The sequence below is a fragment of the Muntiacus reevesi genome, chromosome 6, assembly GCF_963930625.1.
Source record: "Muntiacus reevesi chromosome 6, mMunRee1.1, whole genome shotgun sequence".
Lineage (NCBI taxonomy): Eukaryota > Metazoa > Chordata > Mammalia > Artiodactyla > Cervidae > Muntiacus > Muntiacus reevesi.
The window spans coordinates 89,255,908-89,274,482 of record NC_089254.1 but is presented as its reverse complement, the minus strand read 5'-3'; the positions used below and the strand labels follow the sequence as shown (position 1 = coordinate 89,274,482).

General features: G+C 45.1%; 1 protein-coding gene across 3 annotated transcripts; it reads right to left on the bottom strand.

Moving 5' to 3' along the window:
- Positions 1-157: 157 nt before the first annotated feature.
- MEST (mesoderm specific transcript) lies at positions 158-13,475 on the bottom strand. Of its 3 annotated transcripts, none has more exons than XM_065939128.1 (12): positions 13,396-13,475; positions 8,676-8,830; positions 6,790-6,869; positions 6,301-6,378; positions 6,054-6,190; positions 5,861-5,919; positions 4,743-4,783; positions 4,164-4,234; positions 3,813-3,914; positions 2,414-2,490; positions 1,521-1,584; positions 158-600 (listed from the first exon to the last, which is right to left on the bottom strand). In XM_065939128.1, the coding sequence occupies exons 2-12, from the start codon at positions 8,827-8,829 to the stop codon at positions 483-485; spliced, it is 981 nt and encodes a 326-aa protein (XP_065795200.1). In that variant the 5' UTR covers position 8,830; positions 13,396-13,475; the 3' UTR covers positions 158-482. The 3 variants fall into 3 exon arrangements, with proteins under 3 accessions (XP_065795200.1, XP_065795201.1, XP_065795199.1); XM_065939129.1 differs by lacking the exon at positions 13,396-13,475 and adding an exon at positions 13,037-13,171; XM_065939127.1 differs by lacking the exon at positions 13,396-13,475 and adding an exon at positions 12,227-12,497.
- Positions 13,476-18,575: the final 5,100 nt, after the last annotated feature.

Sequence of the window (18,575 nt, the reverse complement as noted above, 5' to 3'; positions counted from 1 at the left end):
ATCCAAAGTTATGACAAGGGAAACTCATTCTCACTTGAAGCTGTGTCACTTAGAGAACTCAAAGCCATTCAAGGCAAGGGGAAGGCAGCACCTTTAGATAATTCCAAACAGGGCCAGAAATCAGCATTTCCAAATACTTCAGAAAAGTCCACAGAAGTATTTCAAAGACTTTTATGCAAAAGAATATCTATCTTCCTGCATCAGTGAGTGGTAGCGCCCATCATCAGTTCCTATGTAACACAAAGACAAAGGCAAGTCCATACACTTGATCAGATGTCAAAGGAATGGGAGGTGGACCATCAGGTCACCTTACAGCTTCTGCTGGCTTTTTACTATGTGCTGTTCACCAGTGCGAGTCAGGTGGACTTTAGTGAGAGAATAGTGTCTGGTGGCCAGGACCTCTTTTGGGCATTTCTTCCTAAGTGGATTACACAACAGATAAGGAATAGGGGAGGTAATACAGGGGAGCTACTCTTTCCAGCTCAGAAGGAGTTGATGAAGCCCATATATGCATTCAAGAAGCCCATGGGATCCTCTAGCTGTGGATAGTGGCTAATGTGGTCATCCAGAATCGACACTGTGGACCGCGGCAGCGTTTTCCTAGTGGAAGAGAACAGCATGGAGGTGAACTTGAGGCTGGAGGGAAGGAGAGGGGTGTAAGCCAGTGGGCAGCCCTAGTAAATGCCCCTGCGGACATACCACACTGGAAAGAACCAACAAAGAGCTTATTCACCTTCTACTTTAGAATTGTATCTTTAGGCAGATAAACATGCCAATTCCATTTAAAATGTATACAAACTAGTTTTTAAATATTCCAACAGACCACAATGTGAAAATACAACACATATGCAACACAGGTCAGAGCAGGATGACTTCCAACTCCTTAGGGAAGTGGCCACTCAGCAACTCACTGTCCGAGTAAAGACAAAAGACCTTGCTTATCCTGAGGAGATGAGAGGGTAGTCTGTTTAAAATTAAATGCAAGCTATTTACTACTGGGTTGTTTCTACTAGGCCATGTGAAGGTATGGAACATTTTTATGTGACATTGTCAGTCAAGCACTCATATTCCGACACCTTCCGACTAAGTACCTAGACAGAAGAACAACCTGAGAAGGCACTTTTCCATAGCTCATTCTTCCCGCAGAGTCTCCTCAGCTGAGGCCAGTGAGTTAGCTTTACAATCAGACTTAAAGCAAACATTTAAAATATATCCACTTCCATTCCTTGGTTCACACAATAGCTTTTTCTTACCTGTACACCTTGGAACATGTAGAGTGATAATGTCGACTGATAACCATGATAGTGAAAACAGACTGTATAAACCAAGAGAATGTATAACTGAATTTCTTGATCTTTACATTATGTGAGAGTTAAGATTTCCCCAGTTCATCCTCTATTAAGTGTTTCCTAGATGAATAATATAGCCAGTGAGGTCAGAGACAGGCCAGAGCAATAGCCCTCAACAGGCAATCCTGTTCACCACTATCAGGAAAACAAAGACCCCTGAGGGAGACTCACCTGTACAGCTCCAAAAACTCAGGATAGGGGTTCACCGGATCCAGTGGCCCATAGATAAAATGAACTAGGAGAGGGGAGAGGAATGAATTATTAATAACTCTCACACCATAAAATTACCCCTCAAAAATTTTTTCTTTAAATAATTTTTTAATAATAGAAAACCTAGCTTCTTTCAATAAGTAGTTTACAAGGAACATATGAGAATAAGCCTAAAAATTAGTCCATTTGAGACCTTTTCACCTAAAACACCCATTCATTCTCTTCATCTCTTCTTTGCCCTGGACCAATAAGGAATAAGCCCCACTTCCAACATTTCCACTTTATAAATCCAGGAGACTGTCATTCTTTTAAGTCTCTCTTCACTTATAATTGACCCTTGACATTTGAAATCAACCAATGATATTTTGAGCACTAATTATTCTATGTGAGACCATGCACTGTTTTTAAATCCATAGGAATGAGAAGACAAATGAGCAGAAACCACCTATAAGCCTCTAGATTAGTAATCTAAACAGTCTGTCGTCCCAGCAACTCAGCACTGAATGTGGAAACTACCGACAATGCCCAGCACAGAAAGTGGTCTAATCGCACTCCTCACGGACACCAACGCCTTCTGCGATAGGAACTCAATGTTTTATATACTTCTCTACAACACACATCACTGATTGCCAGGTTAAATAAGGGTGGCCAGTTATATCTGAACTTCAAATAATAATTTTTTTTTACTATGTCTCAAAGACTGCACAGCATATACTTATCCTAAATACATATCTGTTGTTTATCTGAAATTTATTTTCAAATTTAGCTGGGTATCTTGATTTGCTAGGTCTGGCAATTACTTAAGCCCATGGTCCCTCAGTTTTCCTGCCAGGAAGTAACACAGAAATACTCACTGGGAATAGATACAGAGGCAAGGGCTCCCACCCAGCGTCTTCTAAACTTCTTCCTCTGATTGATGTACTGCAAGAGACTGTAGGACAGACAAGTTGGCAAGAGTAAAACAAGAAACTTCTATTGTTATATGGATGCAAAGTCCTGACAGGAACCACAAGGAGCACAATCTATGTTTTCTTAATCCAGAACCACCTTGCCATTCCTGGGAATGGCCCACTTAACTTACTCATTTCTCTTAACCTCTAGAGTTCACTACTATGTAGCTATGGCAGTGATCATACCTACTATCAATGTTAGAATTAATGGTTCTCTGTGTTTACAAAGCAGGAACAGATCTAGGAAGGCTGGAAATTACTTTGGATTAAAAGTGACTAAAGTCTGAGTCTAAAGTTCTGACTTTGGCTCCATCACTAACTAGCTCTGTGACTCAGAAGTTGTTAGTAACCTTTCACCTCAGTTTTCTCATCTTTAGGAGGACTCAACTATGTAATCTGTAAATTGACATCTACTTCTAAAATTCTCACTGTATAAGTTCATGAGCACAAAGCTTCATCTCTGCATTATCCACAGATAAAATGGAGGAGGAGCCCTTTTCCTATGGTCTAAGATGTCAGAACTCAAACTCATGTGCTCTAAAAACTGTGCCTGGCATTGTTTTTGTGAACTTAAAACTTCACCTTGTAGAAATATTTACTTTCTTGAAATATTTACTTTCTTGAAAATACAAGAGGTCTTTGTTTTCCAGTTTTTTTAATATTAAAATGAATGTTCAAGGATCCCAGGTGGGTTTGAGGTGAGAAGGAGGAATGACTCCTTCAACCTTACAATTCCGAACAGAGCTACACTGGAAGCTACACTGACCCAGTTGGCAAAGAGGCCATATCCCTAGCAGTTGTGGATATCCTATCTCAAGGTCCCTCTGTGAAAGCAGCTCCATTCTCATTTGAACCAAAGGATGGGAATTCTTTGTATAAGACAGAGAATCCTCCCTTCTCAGTCCCTGTTGCTATAGAAAGGATACAAAAAAGTAAGAAATCTGTACTTTGAGAGAGGAATTAGGCACCTTTCAGAATTATGATTATACATTTTGAAGCACTTACTATTGACAAAAGGTTCAAAGACAATTTACCAGTCAATTGGCCGGTTACAAACTGAATTAACACTAGAATTTGCAGCTGTTTATCCAAACCTTTTGTCCCAAATGGCTTAGGCTCAGTGGTAACTATTGTCAATTTCTTTCTTCTTAGAAGGTACAGAGCAGGACTTCTTGGTTTGCCTCGTACGTCATAAGCACTCTTCTTGAAGTTATGAAAGCAAAGAACAGAACACAATCCCACATCTTTTCCCTACTTCCCCAAAAAAGTGTCTCTGGAAACCAAAACAAGGGTTATTTCTTACCTGTCGATAACTAAGTTCCCGTCATTGTTGCGTATCCCTGCCCACATGTCCCACAGCTCACTCTCAGAAGGTCGGGTATATGGCCCAAAGACAGGGGTGAGACTGAGTAAGTCCAAAAAAGAAGAAAGGTTAAGTGTGAGAAGAGCTCAGTACATCAAGTATGATTGGCACTTCAGGTCACATATGTCCAACCCTTGACTTGTTTTTATGAGTTTCTCCTACTACTTGCCTGGCAAGCGGTCAACACCTTTAAAGTATCAAGCCCTAAGATCTGGCCCAGAGCTTTAATGCAGAAACTTTTCACTACACTGTTCCCAGGCTGAAGTAAGTCCATCTTTAACAATAACTTACCCTCGAGAGAATACGAAGAAGTTCATCAACCGTGTGAGGATGGGTGACAGCATGCCTCCATCTTTGAGAAGCTATAGGTATAAAGTGAAACTCAGGATTGCAAAGAAAGAAGACAGCTAGCCAGGATAAAACATTTTATACTAGGAACACAAAAGGACTTTAACTAAATCCACCAGCTTTCAGTTTCTTGATTTGCTTACCCACATTCTTTTCTCATAGATGACAAACCTACTTCTAATTTCCTTTAAGATTACATTCTACACTGATATATTTTACTTTAGGATCCCAATTTGTTCAAACATCATGCTAATGTCTTTAGATAGCTGTATTTCTCCAAAAATAGTTATTGATCTCATTTTCAGAAATAAGGCTTTGTTTATCTAGGGTTACTTCTACTGCTTTGCTTTTCTCCTTTATTAAGAAAAAAATTAACTTCATTAACATATAAGCTCAGCAAGAAATAGATTTTTTAACCACAGCCTGTGGCAGCAGGTAGGGGCCCTTATAAAGGTCCCAGCATTACTTAGGTCAGTATAAATTTGAAAAACTATTAAAGAGCTGGTCGATGGAATAACCAACCTTTTGTAGAAGGAGAGGACGGTGAGTCTCAGGAAATATACCTGTAGAAGAGACTTAAGTTAGTCGTTTACCAACAATTTTAGGCCAAACACAGACTCAGAGGTTAGTCACCCTATTAGTCACCTTAGTGGCTTTTACTGCCAAAAACAGAATTACAAAAAACTTAGTACTGTTGTTTATTAATTTTCCAGGGAACTGTGTTTACCAGGTCAGATTCTATCCCACTGGGATTACTTTCCCCACTGCAGAGAAAAGGGAAGAGTATGCCTCAGTCATCCACACTGGCGATGACTAGAACTGCTCCCCTCAGCGATTCCACCCATTCCTTGGGATGCATAGCGTTGTTACTGTTTCGGACTTGCAAGGAAACCAGAGATTTTTCAGGAAGTGTAGGGCCTTAAACCTAGTTTTTCCATTTCCATTTTTTTGTCCCAGAGTCCATGGGAGAAAGCTATGAGCATGACTGATAAAAAGACAGATTCCTCTCCCCATCTGCCCTTAAGGTAGTCTAAGGTCTTTGGGGGACCCCTGGATATATTCATGGATTTACAAGCCAGGCTCAATGGCAGGCAAAGAATAGGAAACAACTCCAAAAGGTCTAATTATGGGTTCTCAAACTTCCAACTGAAACTTGGCACTGCTGTGAATTGAGAGTTTCTGACACAAACCACGACAGTGGCACGAGTGGCTACATCGCCACTGTCTGCAGAATCCACTGCAGTTGTCGCAGAGATGGTGAGGCATCATCTGTACTCCCCACTGCTTCTAATCAGAACTGTTACCAGACCCACTATGAGATCTTGCTGGACTATGCATTAAACACATTTAAAAATCTTACTATACCCTATCTTATGGTAACACACCTTTTTATTAACTTATATTAAGATAATCAGTTTCCTTTGTAATCTTATTTTCTATATTCAAAAACATTATTCTGAGAAAGGGTCAGGAAATCTCTTCAGACTACGAAAGTGATCATGGCACAGGAGAGGTAAAGATCCACTCCTTTCTGTGGGTCTGTTTGCAGTACCATCAGATGACCATTTAGACGTCACTGCCCTTTCTAAACATGGCCCTTCTAGGCTACACCTGCTTCCCACCCTCCTCCATGCAATTACCTCCATTTGACAGACACAGACTCTTGATTGTAAGCCGACCAGATCGATTCTGCTTGAATCTAGAGAGGGGAGGGAAACACACAGCTAACTGAGCCAGTGAAGACGAACTCCCAAGAGGGAAAGGGGCCAGAAAGAATGTACTTCTACCATCTTAGATGAGTGAGACCTGTGGGAAAGTCACGGCCTCACTGACCTGTAGAGCAGCTCCTGAGCCACCGTGTCCCCGTAGTCGTGAGACAACAGGTTGATCCTGCGGCTCTGGAGCCCCAGATGTCGCAGAAGCGCCTCCACAATGCTGGCCTGCTCGAATATGGAATAATGATGCGGCCTCTAGGGAAAGGAGAGCCCAGACACACAGGATGAGGTCAGCCTGCCAGGCCAATCCCTCCATCCTCACCTACCCCCACCCCTCAACGCTGTACCATCTAGATGCTGCTTACCGGTTTGTCACTGAAGCCAAAGCCTAGGAAATCAAGGGCAATCACTCGATGAAACCTGAGGGTCAGACCTTCCCAAATCTACAAGAGAGAAAAGGATGGTTTGGTCCTTCTAATCCTACTCCTCCTCGTCTCCAACCTACAGGAACAAAAGTTTCATCCCTATCTCAGCTTAACAAACAGCCTTTGATAAAAGGAAAGTCTCATGAAACCACCACAGGCCCACAAATGATCCTCTCGGAAAGTGCTTTATTCCTAATAATTAATCTCCATTGAGGGAGGAACTCGAGCACTTTTTAACTTGGCAATGATCCCTCCCAGATTGCCAAAGACTTTTATTTTTTACTCCCTTACAGTAAATGAGAAACTGTTCTACATTTAATCCTATTTTATTAAGCAACTCAGATATGTAAAAGCCTTCTGCTGTTGCAGGAAAATCCTTGATTTTGGATTTTAAAGGCATAGTAGGACCTAGAAGTCTGATTTTATTACCTTGTACCAATCATAGCTGGATGTTGGAAAGCCATGTAAAAGCACGACTATCTCTGGACTTCCGACCACACCCACAGAGTCTGGGAAGGAGAGAGAGCAGTTAGGCCAACTCTGTAAAAAAATAACTTTGAAGATGTAAAAAAAATCTAATCTGGTATAAAGGTCAAGAAACCCTGACCAAATTAATGACATTAAAATAATAGATTTCTTTTTAAAATGCAAGCTTATTGCTTTAGTAGGTAAGAACAGGCATTTGATATCTATTTTCTTTTATCCAGTATATTTAAAAATTGTAAATACAGCCAATATTTTATAAAAACTTTAAGTGGAGCATAGTTTATAAAAATACTGAATCACTAATGTTCACTGAAGCTAATTGTAAATCAACTATATTTCAAAATGTAAATAGCTCACTTTATATGAAAATACTTGATGACAAACTGCTTACTTTCACCTAAGTTTTTAAAGTATTTCCCTATTTCTCCCTTTATTCTGTATTATTGTTATGTAAACTGCTTTTCCACACAGTAAAGTTTCACAGTTATTAAAAGCACACTCACAATTTACAAACTACAAGTTCTGTGTACCTATAGTCACGAACAGCCTCACAAACATTCCCTGAAATGTAGTAACTCTTCCTCAACTCAGTGAGCTCAATTTATGCTCTTTGCCCAACACTGATATTTCCCTCATTGGAGACTCAGTCGAATATTAAAAGCGTAATGCTCGACTACTGCAAAATTCTAACAACTATAAAAAAGGTTAATCAACATAATCATGAACATGTTTTAATGTATAAACATCTTTTATATTAGCCAAACATTTAAAGAGTAAGTAGCCTTGCTAATAGTATTAGATTAAAAGTGATAGATTCATATACCACCACTGGCATGAGAATTTGATAATAAGGTTTATAAAAATAATGTGTTAGAAGCAATTAAAAATTTTATATACTTTAGCCTAGAAGTCTTATTCTTGAGAATTCATGCAAATAAGTCATTTCATTTACAAGTAGCACTGTTTGGGGAAAAAAAAGGAAAAAATTAACACATACATGAAGATTTCCCCTCAACATTAACTATTTAAAGCCCTGAAAAACTGGAAACAATGTAAGTAACCAACATAAAGAAAATTATATACTTACTTTTTATTGAATACAACAAATGAGAGGAGGTCAGGAGCAATAATGAAAAACGGTTTATGACAAACATTTTTCGTTATTGCTCTTGACCCCCGCCCAAAAGTAATCTTTTCCGATCTCGTTTCTCATTTTCTCTACCTATAAAATGAGAAGAACAGCACCTACCTCCAAGTACTGTTGTAAAAATTAAATGAAATAATGAAGGTTGAAAACATAATTCAAAGTCTAGCATAAGGTTATTAGCAGTCAATAAGTAGCAGTCATGACAATAATTATTAGCAAGTTAATTTATACAAAGGTATAATATTTAAATCACATTCAGTTATGCATATAAGAAATAATCTTTATAGAAAAATAAATTCCCGGATGGGGGAGGAACAGAACCACTGGTAGCTGTGTCTATGAATGCTGTTTATATTACCTGACACTAGGGGCGCTCACAAGAGAAAGCCAGTACTGTCCATCAATGCAAATCAGACCACAAAGTAAATGCACAAGTCAGTCTGCAGACTGGAATCTCAATTCCACCACCCTTTCTCCCTCCCAGCAGTTTTCTGTGAGCTTCCCTACTGTCAAGGTAACGAAAGAAATTAGTCCATTCCTCCAAATGAACACTGCACAGAAAAAAGTAGGGTTTTTGCCTCCATCGCGGAGGGGCGACAGAGACCAATAGACGCAAAATAACTCCCTCGGTGGGACCCGTGGGACCTTTTACATGCAGTGTTCCAAAGAGCCCTGTTCTTACCTTGGTAGAAGATGCGCAGTCCCTTGTAGGTGAAAAATTTGCCTGACGACTTCCAAGAGTGGAGAGCGGGGGAAAGCTGCGGGGGCGGGATGTGCAGGTAGGCTGCAAGCAGGGGCACCACCAACAGCCCCACCTGGACCCACCACTCCCGCATCCTGTAGGAAAATCAGAAACCTGGTGTGAGCAGTCAGGTGGCACTGCGCACGGCCTGCAAGCCCCGAACTGGTAAAGTAGGGCTGGGAATTTCTGCGCCATGCGGTGACTACCTTGTCCTCCATGTCAACCATGGCAGAAAATTTACCAAGAAAAGTGCACTCTGCCTCCTACAGCCATTGCCATATTTGGTCGTCGTTCTAAATTTCAGGGGAAAATAGATTATTTTCATACCTAACCTTCCCCCTCAACTTCTCCCCACTTTAACTCTGCAGCCCCTTCCCTTGTGCTGTAGGGTTTTTTTTATATAAAGCAAAAGGAAGACAAGTTACTTAAGTAACTACATTGGCTTTTATCAAGGCATTCCTGGAGGGATAGGGGTCTTTCCCTCATATTGACTCTAAAAGCTCTATCACCTACCCACTGGCCCCCCACCAGTAAAATGTTTTACATATATAGATTTTTTAATTCATTAAAAAAAAAACATAGTGACATCACATGTCCTTAAGCAGAGAGCTGCTCTTGATTTTCTAATATTTATCAACCCTCTGACTCCAGTGAAGCCCAGTTTGATACTACTATATAGATTTGTGCTGAGAAACTGCTAGGGGTAAAGAGTGTGAAAGTAAGAAGATAGATGCTTTGTACATTCCAACATAAGCAGCTTTGTCATGACCCTGAATATCTAATCTCTTGAGGCAGTGGAGCAGCAGATTTTATTTCTGCTTTTCTTAGCAGACTCTTAAGGAAGCACCCCTATTTATTTAATTTCTTAGCATGCCCCTTACTCCCTATCTACCCCCACACCCAAAAGGAGGCAGAGAATCTGAGAACTGATTTTGTTTTGGGGAGAAAGGCAGTGATTTACAGACCCAACTTTCCCATGCCCAGGACTTTGAAGGTCCAGGTCAGTTTATCCACAATGGCAAGTGCTAAACAGGAAATAGAAACATTTCCCTCGGTTTCTAGCTTATGACTACTGAGGGTCACCAAGGAAAGAATTATCAGTAGAATGGATGTTCTCTTAAAAATAGCCAGAATGGAAATACTTCCTAAAACTAAGAATCACCAAGAACACAGAACTATAAATAAGGGGAATTAATTGTAAAAGCCCTGGGGGAAATGGCTTTGTCTGGACACACACCCTTCTACCATATTACCTGTAATCTGCTCACAATCCCTAACAAACTAATGTTTATTTATTTTAGAGTTGTTGTTGTTTTTTTTAATAAACTCTGTGGTTTTATGTCCACAGAGAATCTCAGCTCCTTTGCCTGTTTTAAGGCATACCAAGGCAGTCTTTTTTTTTTTTTTTTGCCCCTCTGAAGTATATGTCCATAAAATAGTCAGTAACTTGGTTCTATCTTTTAAGGTAGAAAGATAAAGAAATGATTAGAAAAAGTGCCCTGAACATAATCATTATATCACAATATTCACCCCATAACAGTAGTAGACTGCATCCCATTATCTCCTTAAAAGGTGAGGTGACAAAAGGTATTATTAGGTTTAGGTTATCATTTCTCCGTGCTACCTGTCCTGGACTTCAGCTCACACATTTTCACCTGCGCATTTCATCCTTCCTGATCTCCCCATACTTTTCATTCATACAGGTTCCAGCAGCCGTGTATCTGCAGTGACTCAGCAGAGTCAGGGAAGGGATACTAGAGGAGAGGAGCAGGAGGCGGCTCCCCCCTCCATTCTTGGGGTTGGAGTGAGGGGGGGGGCGGTGGTAGCCACAGGAATGAACAGACACTGTTTCTGGACACCACCATCCACCACCTCTTCCTTATCATTTTCTCTAAGAAAGCAAAGAGGCAACCCCTCACGAAGCCATAAATTTAATTACTTCAGTAAAAATGCCCCTAATAATATTTTAGGATTGTTAGTATGAAAGCAATCAGGCAGTCAGTAGGTAAAATGGATTAAACATTTTTGACTAAAATCTCCATTATTTGATGAGCCAAAAATTAAGAATATAAATTCAGCAAATGCCAGTAACAAACCTTCCAGAAATTAAGGAGCATTTATGAACCTTTATTTATCTTGTAAATAGGAAAAATACACACATTTAATACTATGAAACCTACCCACTTTACAGCATCGCGGTGAGACTATTAACTACTTTGTGCATGTGTGAGTGTGCTAAGTCGCTCAGTCATGTCCGACTCTCTGCGACCCCATAGCCTGTAACCCACCAGTCTCCTCTGTTCATGGAATTTTTCAAGCAAGAATACTGGAGTGGGGATCTTTCCTCCTCCAGGGGATCTTTCCAACCCAAGGATGGAACCTGCGTCTCTTGCGTCTCCTGCATCAAATGGAGGATTCTTTACCACTGCGCCATTTAGGAAGCCCACTACTTTGTAAACCAGTGCAAATAATTCATTTGTATATTATGACAGTTTGGTCACATCATTCTCACTTGGCTTCCTGTTACTTAAATCTAAACAATACTTACGCCTTGGTGATAACACACTGCCAGTTCTAGTCACACCTATGCGGTAACTCATGCCACAGCGACCGCAGGGTCTTCAAACGCTAAATCACGGCAAGGCAACACCGGGGTCTTGAAATTCTAAATCGCGCTAAGACGATGCAGGGGTCTAGAAACCCTAAATCGTGTCAGGGTGATATCAGGTGTTAAAATCCTAATTCACGCCAAGGCGAAACCCAGGTCTAGAAACCCTAAATCGCGCCAAGGTGATACCAGGGTCTAAAAATCTTAAGTCGCGTCAAAGTGAAACCCAGGTCTAGAATCACTCAATCACACCAAGTGGGTACTGGGGTCTAAAAATTCGTCAATTGTGCAGGGGTGACGCCAGGATCTAAAAATCTTCAATCGCACCATGGCAATGCCGGGGTCTAAAAATTCGTCAATTTTGCAGGGGTGACGCCAGGATCTAAAAATCTTCAATCGCACCATGGCAATGCCGGGGTCTAAAAATTCTCAATCATGTCAGGGTGATACTGAGGTCTAAAAATCCTAAATTACATCAGAGTGGTAGCAGGGTCTAAAAATCTTAACCCTGGGGCATACCAGGGTCTAGAAACCCTAAATCGCACAGGGCGACGCCCAGGGTCCAGAAATTCTAAATTGCATCAGAGCGATACCAGGGTCTAGAAATCCTAATTCAGGAAGCTACAGCGTTCTTCTGAACGATCTACGGCATTCCGGCGAGACATCTCCTCCCCAAGCAGGTAGAGCGGGCTCAGAGGACAAGAACGCATGCCCCCCGACCTCCCAAGATTTTCCCCTCCACTGCAGGAGTCGCAGTCCTGTAGCCCCAGCTCTGACCGGCAACGTCTTACCCGCTAGCCCGCACCCCATTTGGGGACAGAGGCTCCAAGCCAAGCACACACTGCCACCGCCACCCCACCCCCGGCGCCCGCCACGCACCCACCTGCGGAGACGATCTCGGCGCACCATGGTGGTGTCTTAGCCCATGCCGCCTGCACGCCGGCCCAGAGCAAACGACGCGCCGCAGCGCCCGCAGCCGTGCAGGGCTGGCCAGCGGCGGGGCGCAGCCCACGGCCCAGAAGGGCGGCGCGGCCGCGGCAGGCAGCCACCGGGGTGGGCGCTGCGGCAATGCGCGAAGGCGCGGTTGCCGCAGAGGAGGCGCCACCCGCCGGGATGCACCAGGAGGTGCTCGTGGCCGCGGCAGCGCCGAGCGAGTGGGCACCGACTTTTAGAGCCCACCCGCGCCCCGCCCCTGGCCCGCCCACCGCGCCGCAGTGCCCCTCCCGCCGAAGCCACCTCCCCTCCCCGCAGCCCTGCTGCTGGCACGGGGAGGGGGCGCCCCTCCTAGAGAAGCTCCTGGAGGAGGGGGGGGCCCTTTCAGGGGTGTTGACCCCACCAGCACCCCACTGCTCCCTCACGGCCCCCTACCCTGAACCACAGGTTCTAAAAACAAAAAAGAAACCCTCCTCTGGCGAATTAACAATGCAGGTAGAGACCACAAATTCCTGAAACCCCCTACTCCTTCCCCAGACCACCCATAAGCCCCCAGCCCCAAACGTGGCTGCTCGCCCTCAGATGCAGTGAGACCCAGGGCTACGGGCTGCTGCTTTTGCCTGGCGATCCTCGCAGAGGCGTGGGGGGGTGGGGGACAGTGAACCTAACGGCACAAGCGCCCGCGGCAAAGCAGCGGTCCGTGAGCTCCCACCACCTCCTAGGTCCCTAAATGCGGGGATCTAAGCCAAGCTGGGCCTACCTCTGAGGTAAACGGCGGGTTCGTGGGACGGCCGATTAGAAGCAAAAGAAAAAAGGGGGGGCGGGCGGCAAAACTTGCGGAAAACCCAGGCTCTCTTCCGCGCGCGGCCACGGCAGCGGGCTTGTCCTCTGCGGCAGCGCGACGTGGTCCGCACGCCCGAGCCCTGCCGCAGCCCTCCCGCGGCACCCACTCCCAGCACTGGCCCGACCCGAGCCAGGAGGGGTGATCGGCACAGGAGATGAGACTAAAGCGCCCTTTATTTGTGTAAGACTGAACCACAATGCGAGGGTCCCAGTGGTACCGAAAAGAGGGAAGGATTTTTCCCCCCCTTCATCCATAATCCTTTAAAAGGCATTTACCTTTGAAGAGAAAAATGTAGAGAATCAGAGTGTGTTCCGTTTTCTGGCTGTAAATGGAAATCCTGACAAACGTGCGGGCTGCAGTGCCGGCTCCCTCCAGCGGGGGCGCTGCAGGCCTCCCTTCCACTCGCGCCCACCGCGGCCACGCCGCTGCCCAGAGAGCGGGCGAGCTAGAGTTCCGACATCCCGGGCTTGAAAGGCCCGGCCAGCCGAGACCACCGGGCGCCTCACGGGGTGCCAGGGAGCTGAGGGGCGCCAGTCGGACACAGGAGAAACCGCTGTCTGTGAACGTTGTCACCAAAAACGTGCGGCCCGGTCCAGGGTACACCTCTACTGATGTTGCCTCAGAGGTTCCTGAAACAGTGCTAATGGAGTACCTCCAGAATGCTGAGAGTTAGCGGTGCAAAGGCCAAGGAGAAATGACCCCGGGCACCCCCCCAAAGCGAGATGCTGACCATCTGGTAGGGATGACACCCAAGAACTGACAACGGCTTAAAATTTCCCTTTAATTTCCTGGCAACGTTTTGTGACAGGTTGGTCCCCCTCCCCTCAACACACATGCCCCTCAAAGGCCGAGCCCAAGTACTATTCACCTTTTGTATCCCCAAGAGCCCGCCAAGGCACTGGCCACAAAGCAGGCCCCTAATAAATACTGCATGAATAACTGCAAGAATTTGAGGGCGCACAGGGGAGGAAGTAATTAAGGGGAGGGGGGAAAGGGTTGTTTCGAATGATGAATAGACATTTACCAGAGACAAAGGACATTCTAACCAGAGGGGACGGCATTCGAGAAGCACCGGAGGTGCAGGACCGCATGACCTTTGGGGAAAATTGCAATCCCTTTGGGCTACGGAGCTAAGAGGCAAAAAAAATTAGGCTAGAAGGAGTATTTCATCTTAAGGAGTTTACAATTTGTCCTAAATAATATGAGGAGCCACCGCTGGATTTAAACCCTTTACGGCCTTAATTGGTTACTTAATGAAATTTCAATTACTCCCCTTAACAAGCGGAGGATTACCTATTTTAACGAACCGCCACCTTTTAAGCACGGAATGAATTACTGAGCAAAATTTAAATCAGTCCTTTCAACAAAATAAAGACTTTCCTGTTTTAACTAAGAGAACAATGTAAAACAAACTTGGCATTATAGTTTCGCATAGTTATTGTCAATGGAATTTACGAGAATTCCCTACTTTTATTCCCACCACACCAGAAGCACCAGCATCCAAGATGAAGGTAATTTTGTATTTAATGGACTGCGAGTTCACAAAGGATCTTACTCTGAAAGCCAAGGAACATGTCCACCCACATGAAACAAGTGGGCAGACAGGAGGGGAGCCCGCTGGGGTGGAGGAAGGGCAGAGACCAAGGGAAGTGCTTAAAGACAAGTGAAATTCTGATGCTCTCCACAAACCCTCCCAGACAAAGGGCTAGGAAAACCTTCTTTGGAGAAGTAGGTTGAGAAGGACTTCAAATTCCTAACTCATTTAGGTGAAGGAAGCATTCCTGTTTGGAAGAACCTCCCAGCGCGCAAGCAAGGAGTCTGAAAAATACAGAGGATACCAAGAGAGATCAGCTTGGTCAAAGCCAGGAGAAAATGCTAGAGAATGCCCCAGGAGCCAAACAGTTAATGAGTTTTCTAACTGTGCTTGACTTACAGAGAGAAGCTTCCTCCACCAGGGGAGAATCTGGCCCAAAGTATAAAACATTTTAAGCGCCTGAGAAAACATGTAACCATACATAAATCCAAAGCCTGCCTCTGGCTGGCTCAGTGCACTCTTTCAGTTCTTAGACACAAATACCACACTTGACCGAGATCACAGATAGCAGCATTCCCTCAACCCATAGCTTATCATACATTCTTGTCACATTCCAATTCTCAGACAGTCTCACATAGTAAGACCTCAGATTTGTGCAAAGATGAGGGTAGAAAGTTTGACATTTATTAGCCTGCTGATATGCAACAGCGGTGCGAGATCAGCAGGGCTGACACTGAGGGTTCAATAATCATATTTTTTGAACCCCAGTTTGAGACCCCAGTTTATCATTACAATGACAAACACAAGGATATTTATGGAGACAACAGGACAGAACTGGGACTGCTACTTTCAAGAACCATAATTATCGATTCAAATAAACTAAAGAAGTTCAAGATGGGGAAAACCTGGTTGAACAGCAGCACATAAAGAGACTCGTGATTTTAGTTGACAGTGAGTCTGTGATATGTCTCCAAAAAACCCATAGTAGACTATAGACTGTAATTAGAGAAGCACCCAGAATAAGCTAATCCTCACAGAAAGTGTTTTATTTTGTTCTACAGACCAGATATTATTAAGAGACACATAAACAGGAATTTTTTCAGAGAAGACTGACTAAAATGCATTGCAAATTATGTCACTGAAGGTGTAACAGCTGTCATATTTTAAACTCCTACTATAGCATGAATCCTTACTCAGTTTATCCCTAATTCTTATAATAAATCGCTAGATGAGTATTTTCATCCACATTTTTCAGAGAAAGATAGAGCAGCTCGGAGCACTGTTCGTTTGTGAAGGACTGTGAACTGAACACAGATGTGTTCTGGCTCCAAGGCTGGCGTCCTTTCCACTACTCCACACTGCCTCCCTGTTTAAAATAACCGGGCATATTTAGTTGGAAGAAAAGAAGCCTTGTGGAGTGAGTGGAAGAAGGAAATGTGTTAGCAGTGCTCAAATATTTGTGGAAGCAGCATTAGATGTTTAGACGTTTTATTCTGTATGGCTCCAATGAGTGCAAATGTTAGAGAAACAGATGTCGATTCAACATAAAGAATTTTCCAATCGTCAGGGTTGTCTAGAGAGACTGGGTATCTCAGCCATATGGAGACATGACAAGTTCACCATCTCTAGGAACTGGGCAGTCCCGTGGCAGGTATGCAAGTTCTGGATGAATGCATGAATGACCTTTAAGGTCTTGTCCCATCTGATAGAAACTAAGGCTGAGAGAGGTGCTGGAACTTGGCCAGGGTGACCACCCCCCTCCCTGAAGGGTCAGATCCACAACAAGATCTTTCCTGGGTGTCCCTCAGCCCAGAGTGCTTTGTACAACATGATGCTTCAAGCTGAGGGCAAGACAAATTGAAGAAATTATCCATACAGTCATATCAACCTTCCTCTGAATTCAATTTAACCCATATATCCAAAAAGCCACTGGGGTCTTCCCTTCTTCTTCAGGCTCATTTTTGGAGAAAAGAAAGGGAGCTGAATAACCCATTAACCAGATAAGATAAACCTGAGAGACAGGTTACAGTACTATTGAGCACCCCTAAAGTATCTTTACACGCCCTGTGCATTACTGGGCACATCCCATAATACCACTTTCAGTCCTGTTTTGCTGTTTCACACCTGGAATACATCTTGCACACACAGATAAATGAGTTTGAGAAGTTGATGTGAATCCTATCTTGCATTTTTATAGTTCTTTACACTTTCATGTATATTATCTCATCTGATGCTCATCACAGTCCTCTAAACAGCTTTTTTTTTTTCTTTTTTCAGTCAGACAAGCAATTTTCTAGCTGCCTGGGGAAGAAAGGGCTACAGCACAGAACTCCCCACTCCCCCGCCCTTTTTTTTTTTAAACATTCCACAGTAGGTTATTCCTCAAGCCTGGATGAGTCAAACCAGAAGCCGGTGTTTTGCTTTTCCTCGATTGCGATCAACACCTCACACCTTCAGCTGTCCTCCTCCACCAGGCCCTCCAGTGCCCCCACCCCCTCTACTACCGCGGTGCTTTGCCACGAAACTGCACCCCACCCCACCCCCGGAGTTGGCTGCTCCAACTCCCAGCCAAAACCACCCACCCGGCGCCGCGCCCCCGGTATCCCCCCACCCCCAACATTCGCCCAGGCCCGTGTGGCTGGACCTTCCCAACCACCCAGGATGTCCCACGGCGGGAAGACGCAGCTTCCCGGGAACTCGAGACCCGATTTCCTGCAGGGGTGGTCAAGCAGGCTGAGCCTCGGACGAGGGTAAGGGGACTTTTGTGTTCTCGACCGACCCTGAGGTTCTAGGATACGGTGACTGAAGAGGACCTTGCCCGCGTGGCCCTCGAGTGGCGCTCACACCTCGTGCGGCCACCCACAGCCCCAGCGTAGTCCGGCGCGCCGCGGCCGGTCCTCACGGCCTCCCGGGCCACCATCCCTCACAGCGTGGCCCCAGGGTTGGTGTGGTCCACGCGGCCATCCACGACCCCAGCGTAGTCTGGCGTGCCGCGGCCGGTCCTCACGGCCTCCCGGGCCACTGTCCCTCACAGCGTGGCCCCAGGGTTGGTGTGGTCCACGCGGCCATCCACGACCCCAGCGTAGTCCGGCGCGCCGCGGCCGGTCCTCACGGCCTCCCGGGCCACCATCCCTCACAGCGTGGCCCCAGGGTTGGTGTGGTCCACGCGGCCATCCACGACCCCAGCGTAGTCCAGCGCGCCGCGGCCGGTCCTCACGGCCTCCCGGGCCACTATCCCTCACAGCCTGGCCCCAGGGTTGGTGTGGTCCACGCACACTAGTCACTTACCCCGAGTGTGCCCATTCCCACTCATCGGGTGGGCTGGGAGGGTAAAGGTGGAGGGACATTTCTTCCCTGCCCGTCTCCTAGCTGATTTAGTCAAGACCTGGGCTACAAGACTCCATGTTTGGGGGACCGGGTTGCATATGCGCCTCCCGTGGTCAGCGCTCCTCAGTCTGACCCCGGTCTCAAGGAAAACCCAGCCAAGCCACCAAGTACCCGGCTCTGGGCTAGAGCGTCGCCACCTCCGAGCTCGTGCCCATCGCCCCGACCCAACCTGTGCTGCTACCTGTCGGGCGTCAGCGCCCAAGGGTATGAAATGGCAGGCTGTGCCTCGAACAAGAAGAGGCTGAATAAACGAATAAACTTTTACAGGGCCCAATTTGCGTACTTTTATGTGATAAAACTGAAGGCCAAGAAGTGATACTAGTTACTAATTATGCCAAGATCTTTGGTGAGCCTTCCACATCTCAACTATTTCCCTAACTTCATAGTTATCCTAAAGACTCCTAAATCTACGTCTCCAGCCCTTGCCTCTACCCCAAACTCTAGATCCATATATCTGACTGCCTTCTCTTCCTCTTCAGGTAAATGAAGAGGCCCACTCATGTCTTATAAACCACAAGGGCTAAGTGAAATTCC